Consider the following 9838-nt stretch of genomic DNA (forward strand, 5'->3'; position numbering starts at 1 on the left):
GGGAGCAACTTGGGTCGGGCTCAAGCTGATTTTAACTTGAGTTGGGTTGGCACGTGCTCGGGTCAGATTGGGTCAAGGTTGAGGCATTGGACAACCCGATCTGACAGAAAACCTAAATTTGTGGACATTTTCGCAATCAACCGATTACCTAACTTAACATAAAATGTTGAGTTAATAATCTAAGGAAAGGGATATATTCACCCATTTTCTTCCCTATGCCGCACCCTGTACTGTTTGGTTGCACAATATCCAAGGTTTTTAGGGTGTTTGTGTAGGTTTTTGTTGTCATGTCATCAAAATATTTTGTTCTGTTGCATGCAGAGTTTCAAACTACCACGAGACTACTTGCTTCTGGTTCTTGTCTCTCCCTGTCTGTCCACATGGCATATCAAGCTACTATGACAAAATCCAAGCAAAAGGTCTTTTTTCGCTAATAGTCTTAGGACTTATGCTTTCTCTCTTCTTTTTCTATATTACTAATGATACCCCTACCACTACTTATGAGGTTGGCAACCAAAATGATGCAAATTGATCTTGCACGGTCACGAAGATCAATATGGTCAAGATCATTCAGACCTTAATCGGATCGTCCAGGACCCTCGGATCGGAAGATGTAAGAGGGCGTCTACAAACCTGCCATCTTTCCCAAGGTCAGAGACAAGCCTTCTACCCAAGTTTTCCATCCCAAATTGCCACAAAAGATTAACTATTCTGTACCCCTTTCCCCTATATTTCAGCCCATTCAGCCGAGACCCCTTTGCCTTCTTTTACATCTCACTTAGCAGCCCCAAAACTACATTTAACCCATAGTCTCATCCTCCATAAAATCCACCAAAAAAAATAATAATAATTCCCTTATCCTTGTTTTCCTCTTCTTTTTTACTTCCAATTTCCTTTAGCTTCCGCATCATATACGCCCCTGCATTACAAAACCACTTACAACTACTACTGTATCAAGTAACTACGAAGAGACTACTTGGATTGGGGTGGCCCATGGAAAAAAAACGGGCGAACATATCATTGATATTTTCGAACAATAATTTAGGTGTAATGGTACTTTCCCCCGCCCCCCCTAAATGGATAAAATCCCCTCCTTTTAACGGTTTCTGTGAGAATAGTGAGGATAAATTCACCCCTTTAATGTTTTCCTTTGCCTTTAAAATTTAAAGATTTTTTTTTTTTTTGGGGGGGGAGGGGAAGTCCCCTAATTTAGATGTTGATTCTTCAGGGCCTCGCTTCGTGGATGATATATGAATCCTAAGCATCAGAATAAACTTCAACATGCAATGTTGCATTTTCCTATCCATTCCATTCCACTACAAGTCCGAGATCGAATGGTTCAGATATGCCATTGTCCTGGTGGGACCGACCTAGCTAAATGACTAATTCACGTGTCCGGCAGGTGGGTGGGCCCAAATTAGGTTTTAATCGTCCTTGGAGTGGTGAGTGTACATACAAGTGATACAAGAGATTGGAGAATCTCATCAAATGGCAACAGTTGTGACTTGTGAGTGCATGGACATGAGTCCTAGGTGGGACCTACCCACCTAGGACTGGTTGGGACCCCGACGACTGCTATCTTATCCTCAAAATCTGTAACCCAATCATATATCCCCATCGCAAAACACGTTGTTTAAATTTTTGTACAGATTTTTTTCGTGGGGCGCTGATATTTCCCCCCCCCTTCATTACGCATGCACCACCTTATGCCGTTATTTGGCGTCAAATCACGTTATAATGGGAGCGCATGCGTAATGCAGGGGGAGTGAAAATAACATGTGGAAAATCTTGTGCACATGTATCACACCGTGATAGAGTGTATACGCGGCTTTCTTTTTATCTAATGTCGGTCACATTAACAGTGTTTATTTAAACGCCACTTCGTACTGTAGACCAGAGTACAGAGATAGAAGGAAAGAGAAGTCCATGGCTTCAACGGTGCAGATGCTGTCTAAGGAAACCCATGAAGATAGTGATGAACGGCTAGATCTGCTCCACGTGGCAGATCTTTCGATGACCCTTTCCCTTCCCACTGAGTCGTTTCTCAAGGCCGCTATCTCCCTCAAGGATGAGGTATTCTTTAATTTCTTCCTCTTCTGATTTTTCTCAAATATTTTTTTTATGGGGGGTGTCTATTGAAATTGGGGGGGCTATTTTTGGTGTTTTTTAAGATTGTGGAAACTACATGGAGAGAAGGGCGTGGGCTGATTATTGATCCCACTGTGTACACGGGTTTGCTTGGAACGGCTTTCACATGCTTGAGGGCGTACGAGGCGACCGGAAACCAGCAGGATCTGCTATTGTGGGCCGAGATAGTCGAGACGTGTGCTGTAGTCGCACGTACCACCAAAAGGTCTCTCTCTCATACCAGGAAACCAGAAGTGGGGCCCACTTTTTTCTTAAAGTCGGTGCCCCTCCACTTCATAGGATGATCCAAACTGTTCATTTGTTGGGCCACAGTGTAAATAAATTGCACCACATAAATCATCTTCATAGCTTGATCCTAACCCTTCAATTTACAATGTGATTGCCCGTTGTATAAACCTCTATAGATCAGATGGTTAGATCATCCTATGGAGATGATTTACCCAGTGCAGCCAACAAATGAACGGTTTCGATCATCCCACGCACACACAACATATAAAAATCTCGGCTAAATCACCAACTTTAGTGGGGCCCACACATCAGAATATGCAGAGTAAATAGTGGGCTCGTTACATCAAAATATAATCAGTTAATTGTGGGTTCCACCTTATGCATGGACATTAGGGAGAGATGGTGGACCCCAAATGTGGGTCCCAACATGCTAGCAAATTCTTGGCTCCGCCCAATATTTTAACGAAAGAACGGTTGGGATTAACAGAAATCATCTGATAAGATGCTAAAATCTTTCGATGATGAGGATTTTGGGTCTAGAAGTGGTAGCTATATTGGGGCCCACTTCACGTGGTTCCCAGACGTGTGGAAACGAGTCACGAGAACATGGTTGCTTTTTTTTTTTTTTTGGGACAATTACCCAGGACAAAAATTAGGCGGAATTATCAATAGTCTCATCATTTAGCTACCACTGGAGGCGGGAAAGCTCCAAAACTTGAAATGTGAGTTTATTCCCATCTATCTCTCTATATCTAGGTTTTTTTTCCTATTAGGGTTTTGCATTTCTCCTTCTCCCTTTCAATGGAGGATGAGGAAGATGAATTGTAGGGTATAAAGAAAAATAACAATGAAAATGAACGAGTGAAAAAAAACAGGAAGTAAAAACGTGTTTATAAGAGACTTGATAAGCCAATTTGGATTTTGGTAACCCCATTTTGATACTGGATAACCCCAACCCCAGAGACTTGTAAACCCCCTTCCAAAACTCCAGCACCGTTGGGCAATTTTAAGGGACTTGATAAGCCCATTCGTAAATTGGTAACCCCATTTTGATACTAGATAACTCCAATCCCAAATACTTGAAAACCCCCTTCCAAAACTCTAGTACCCTCGACCAATTTTCAGGGACTTGATAAGCCCATTCGAAAATTGGTAACCTCATTTTAATACTTGATAACCCAATCCCAGAGACTTGAAAACCCCCCTCCAAAACTCCAGTACTCTCGGCCAATTTTCAAGGACTTGATAAGCACACTCGGAAATTGGTAACCCCATTTTTGATACTAGATAACCGCATTCCCAGAGACTTGAAAACCCCCTTCCAAAATTCCAGTACCCTTGGCTAATTTTTAGGGACTTGATCACCTCATTCAGAAATTGGTAACCCCATTTTTTATACTAGATAACCCCAATCCTAGAGACTTAAAAACCCCATTCCAAAACTCCAGTACCCTCGGCCAATTTTCAAACACTTGCTAAGCCCGTTCGAAAATTGGTAACCCTACTTTTGAGAGTTACTAACCTCCTTCCAGAGAGTTGATAAACCCCTTCTGCTACAAAACCCCTACCTATAGCAACTCTTCTAATGGCATTACAATTCTGCTCATGATAGAAATAACAAAAGAAATGGATGTTGTTTTCATTAAATGTGCTTCATATATTACATCCCAATTTGTGTATTACAAAAAAAACTTTTAAGTAAATCAAAAAATGTGTATCCGTCCATTCATGTATTACATCAACTTTTTCTTATACAACCACTTGTCTTCCAAAAAAGTGAGTGAAGCCATTCATGCATTATCTCTAGTACACACCCTAAAATACAAACCGCTTAAACCCTAAACAAGATAAATCAGAAACAGTGGAATGAAAAATAGTGCAAAACCCTAAAATAAATAGAAAAACAAAACCTAGATATAAATGGTAAGAACTCAACATTCAAGTTTTCAAGATTTGCCAGCAACAATGGTGGCTGAACAAGGAGGAAGATGACTAGTAGGGTAAAAAATCAAAAAAGTGATAATGGAAAAGTAAAAGAAGAGAGAAGAAGATAAAAACAAGGTCAAAATGTGTTGTAAATGCCAAAGGGCATTTTCATCTAGCTTTTACTGACGAGACCTCTTTTGTCTGATAATTTTGAAAAGCATGGGTCTCTTGATAATTTTGCCCAATGTTTGTCCCTCATGTAATTGTTCCTTTTTTCTTTTTCTTTTTTGATGAGTGGGTCCCTAGTCGGCCACCTCTTAATTATCGTCCTTACCATAACCATAATTATAGCCCTTGTTTGATAGATGCAGCCCTCTCTCTCTTTACTCTTGGACTGTATTTGAAATTAATTGACTCTGATGGGCTCTTGGGAAAGTGATATTGACACCACTTTATTTTGATATTATTACAGGCATGTGACGTTCTTATGTGGTAGGGCAGGTGTCTATGCCCTAGGGGCTGTCGTAGCTAAATACAGAGGTGACCATCAACGGCGGGACCTCTTCCTGGACTTATTCGTTGAGGTATTCTTCTTCTTTGATATTATTTTTTATCACCCACCTTCATCAAAATGATATTTACACCCCCATTAGATGCTCTGATTTTTCTCTTTCCTTCTTGATTTTTTTTTCCTACCTAAATAAATATCTAGAACACAGAGAACATTTTCGAATCTGGACCCAACAAAGACTCATAATAGTGAAAGAGAAAGCCCTCACTGGGGCTGCAACACGGTCGGGTTGGGTTGGGTTTTTCAAAACCCTAGCCCAACCCTAGAACACATTATCTTGGCCCTGACCCGCTCTGACCCTGAGTGCAAATACCTGTTAAGAGTGCCAAAATAAAAGCAACCACTTATCATATAGAACAAAATGATCAATAAACAGAGAAAGGGAACAAAATAAGACAATATGAATTCAACAACATGACGGGCAACAGAGACAATTAATAATAATAATATAAAGAAACATCAATCCAAGATAATAGAAAACATTAACAAAAGAAACATGCACAGATGGTTCAATTCTATAATAGAAAACTTAGGACTGGATCAGGGTACCCAAGGCATTAACCCAGAATCCAACCCAAGCTGAGTCAGGGTCTAAAAAAATGAACCCTGACCCGCCCTCAAGGTTGGAAAATCCAGCCCTGACTCTGTTCGGGCTCAGGGTGGGTCAGGCTGACAGGGCCAAACTTGCACCCGTAGCCCTCACTATGGACTTTATAAAAGCAGGAATAAGATAGGCTAGCTTTATAATGGTCATGATACTTTAGACTTTTTAGAGAGGATAAAACAGTCATTTTAACGTTATGCCAAGTGTCCTTATATGTCAATCATACACGTGTCTTTGCATTGTGATCTTTGTCGTCAGTGGGTTGGACTCACGTCAATGAAAATGGGCCTTGATGGTGAAATGGATTGGATGGTCCAGGTATTTGTGTCCTTATTGGTTAAAAAAACCTGGTAAAAAACGGAAATACAAAAAAATCATTTAAAATTTTGTAATTTACAAAATATAGTATGGCAAAGTTGGAAAGTTGCCTAAATAAATCCATTTAATACGTTTAAACGTGTATAAAACATCTAAACCTAGTGTAAAATGGTAGACTCACCATATGCATGGATTTGAGTAGAGATGGTGCCGGATTTGAGTAGAGATGGTGCCGTATGCATGGGTTTGGGTAGAGATGGTGGCTCCTACGGTATCAAAATCTGGAGTGTAAAATTGTAGTCCCCGCCCATGCTATGGATTGGGACCCTTGCAAAATACCTGCTCCAAGGGCGCCCCCATTGGACCATCGCACCAAAGTGCATTTATTATTCCTTTAATTTTTCATTTTTTGTGCCATTATAAATGTACTCTGGTTAGATGGTCCAGTGCGGGTGTCCTTGTAGCTGGTTTTTTCAAGGGCAAATAATCATACTTAACTTCAAAACCACCCATGGGGCCTTGTAGTTGGGTTTTCAAGGGCAAATAATATCATACTTAACTTCAAAACCACCAGTGGGGGCGCCCTTGTAGCTGGTTTTTTCTAGGGCAAATAATCATACTTAACTTCAAAACCACCCACCAGCTACAAGGGCTAGTAATCACACTTAACTTCAAAACCATCAGCGGGAGCGCCATTGTAGCTGGTTCTTTCAAGGGCAAATAATCATACTTAACTCCAAAACCATTTGCATTCACCTTCAACTAAGCTACTCCATCACCTCTCTTCTCTTTGAGTTTTATTCTCTTATTTTTGGACCTTCAGAAGTTTGGTCTGATTGAATTTGGGCTTAATGAAATATAGGTGGCACAAGATGAGGGCGGATTCGGCATGTCATATGAGCTTCTCTACGGCCGAGCTGGATTTCTATGGGCCGCACTGTTCATAAACAAGCATCTTGGAGAAGAAACACTACCTACAACCCTTCTAATGCCGATCGTGGAGGCCGTGTTGGCCGGAGGCCGGGTCGGAGCGTCTGACAACTCAGCTTGCCCATTGATGTATAGGTGGCATGGGACTCGATATTGGGGTGCGGCCCACGGCCTCGCCGGAATCTTACACACACTCCTTCACTTCCCACTCTCCAACAAAGACATGGAAGATGTGAAGGAGACATTGAGGTATGTGAAACAACCAATTACTCCAAAAGCTTAAGCTGTTAGAATTGGTGTTATTTAACTATTTATACTTAACCTCTTTTTTTGGGTTGACATACACGTGACTTTTTAATATCAATGAGTTGTTGGGTTTTGACCAAAATATAACCATTGACCAATTACCCCAATCGCTTAAGCTGTTAAAGTTGGTTTTATTTAATTATTTATACCTCAACAGGTATATGGTGAGGAACCGGTTTCGGCACAGTGGGAATTACCCGTCTACCGAAGGAAACCAGAGGGACAAGCTAGTGCAGTGGTCCCATGGCGCCACCGGCGTGGCCATCACCCTTTGCAAGGCTGCACAGGTTATTCCTCTTCTTTAATTTGCTTTAGTAAACACAATTTTAACATGAGTTTTTCTTTCGAAGTTCAGTTTATTCTGAACTCCCTGAGATGTTAGGACTGTAGCTTTTGATTTCAGAGTAATGTATAATAGTTGACCTACTACAGGTAGGCCCTGTTTGTTTTGGATCTTGAAAACCTATTGTGAGCCCAAAAACTGTTTATTGGATCCATATTTACATTTAGGGCCGGTTTGTTTTCGATTTTGAGAGCTGATTGTGAGTCCAAAAGCTGATTAATGTGTTGGGGTGGTTGACACATGGCCTCATCTTATTGAATTGGGAGTTTCTTCTTCTGATATCCTTCATGTTGCAAATTTACGTTTAGGCCCTGTTGGTTTATTATTTTGAGAATGGATTGTGAGTCCAAAGCTGATTATCAGACTCAAATTTATGTTTAATTTTGAGTCCAATAATTATTTTTGGACTCAACAAATAGGGCCTAAACATAAAATTGAGTACAATAATCAGCTTTGCACTCACAGTCGGTTCTCAAAATCCAAAACAAGCAGGGCCTAACTTGGTTACCCTTAGGATCTTTATCGAAGGAACTAAGTTAAATTTGAGTCCAATAATCAGCTTTGGACACTCAATAGGTTGTCAAAATCCAGGAAAAAAGGCCTAAATGTAAATTTGAGTCCATTAATCAGCTTTGGACTTCCAATAGGCTCTCAAAATCCCAAACAATTAGGGCCTAAACGTAAATTTGAGTCCAATAATAGTTTTAGACTTACAATTGATCCTCAAAATCCAAATCAAACAAGGCCTAAACATAACTCCATTAATCAGTTTTGAACTCGCAATCGATTCTTAAAATCCAAAACAAACAGGGCCTTAATGTTGAGACCCAGGTAGAATTCACCCTTAAAAGCTGGCCATTAAGAGAGAGAGAGAGAGAGAGAGAGAGAGAGGGGGGAGGATTGCCCAGAGTCCTTGGGAGTACACCCGGGTTACAAAGATCTTCCCTGAGAGAATTTTTCCATCGTTGAGGGGACGGGGGAGTTATCATGATTCATTACCTAACTCTTATACCACTTATTGGGACCCAGGTAGAACTCACCCTTAAAAGCTAGCCGTTAAGGGGAAGGTGCCTCTTTATAAGCCCATACATCTCCATTCACTTTTCCAATCTGGGATCTTTACTTTGCATGGAACACCCAATACTTAATTACTACTGATTATAAACATTAAATCATATAAATTGATTTTTCTGATCTACAGTAAATAAACAGTGTGAGATGTTAGTATAAAATCTATTTTTTTTCTTTCTTTCGAGAGTGTGTAATGGGTGATCTGTGAGAGAACTTGAAAAAATGTAGGAAAAATAGGAAGAAAACCCAATACAATTGTGGGTGTTTGGATTATATTTATAGAGGCCATTGCAAGTAGTTTTACATGAGACACATGAAAAACATGTGCTTAACTACCTTAACTACCTATATTTAAAATTCAAAATACGTGCGTAAAAATTACTAAAAATCATTTTTTTGTATTTCTTCAGGTATTTTCTAGTGACAGGGAGTTCCGAGATGCCGCGATCGAAGCAGGGGAGGTCGTGTGGAAGAAAGGGTTGGTTTCAAAGGTGGGCCTTGCCGACGGGATATGTGGGAATGCTTACGCCTTCCTTTCGCTCTATCGGCTTACAAAGGAGGAACTGTACAAAGAGCGGTGTAAGGCGTTTGCCGGCTTTTTGTATCACAATGCAAAGAAACTTGCAACGGCAGGGGACTTGCGAGGCGGCAACCACACTTATTCACTCTTCCAAGGGCTAGCTGGAACCGCGTGCCTCTGGTTCGACATAGTCTCGCCGGAGAACTCTAGGTTTCCTGGGTTTGAGCTATAGGGGAGAATGAAGCCTTGTTAGGGCTTGTGGGGCTTGAGCATGTGTTAAGGCATTTGGCTCACTCTTTGCTTATCTGTGGAAGTTATGTCTACTTGGGGTTGAGCCCTCTCTTGTTAGTTCAAAGGTACATATGGGGTTTGTTATAGGGAGTTAGTGGGAGAGTGGGTTATAAAAGCTTTGCTAATGAACTTGTAATTAGTCCGCCGAAGAACTATATAGTTTCTCACGATGCTACTATCATGTCTACAATGAAATGTTAAGAAGGGCGTGAAGGTGTTGCTCATGTAACAGCTTTTTGTTACTACTAAATCTCTCTCTCTCTCTCTCTCTCTCTCTCTCTCTCTCTCTCTCCTCTAAGCATCATTTGTTAAATACATTATTTTTGTGTGTTTTCATTTACTAGTAAAAAATGCGCGTGCATTGCCCGTGCGGCCTAGGAATTATATAACAAGGTAAAAAACTTCGACTGTGGATATTTCCATTTTTTTTTTAAACCGACTAAAATGACAACTTGTGAACAGTTGAACAGGTTTTTCAAACAGAAAATCTGATTCTTTTTTTTTTGAAATAGGTAAGCTAGGGTTAGGCGGACCCCGACCAGATATATTAAAAAGATCAATAAAGATACTACAAGAAAACAG

At 40.5% G+C, this 9838-nt stretch overlaps 1 protein-coding gene across 1 annotated transcript; it reads left to right on the top strand.

Moving 5' to 3' along the window:
- The first annotated feature begins 1862 nt into the window (after window positions 1-1862).
- GCL1 (GCR2-like 1) lies at window positions 1863-9539 on the top strand. The gene is made up of 6 exons (XM_077393788.1): window positions 1863-2073; window positions 2172-2353; window positions 4775-4886; window positions 6658-6974; window positions 7189-7318; window positions 8856-9539. Exons 1-6 carry the CDS (start codon window positions 1927-1929, stop codon window positions 9195-9197), a joined length of 1230 nt encoding a protein of 409 aa, XP_077249903.1. The 5' UTR covers window positions 1863-1926; the 3' UTR covers window positions 9198-9539.
- Window positions 9540-9838: the final 299 nt, after the last annotated feature.

Source organism: Tasmannia lanceolata, unplaced genomic scaffold (assembly GCF_043159265.1).
Source record: "Tasmannia lanceolata isolate RefF3 unplaced genomic scaffold, GAP_Taslan_0.1 ptg000013l, whole genome shotgun sequence".
NCBI lineage: Eukaryota > Viridiplantae > Streptophyta > Magnoliopsida > Canellales > Winteraceae > Tasmannia > Tasmannia lanceolata.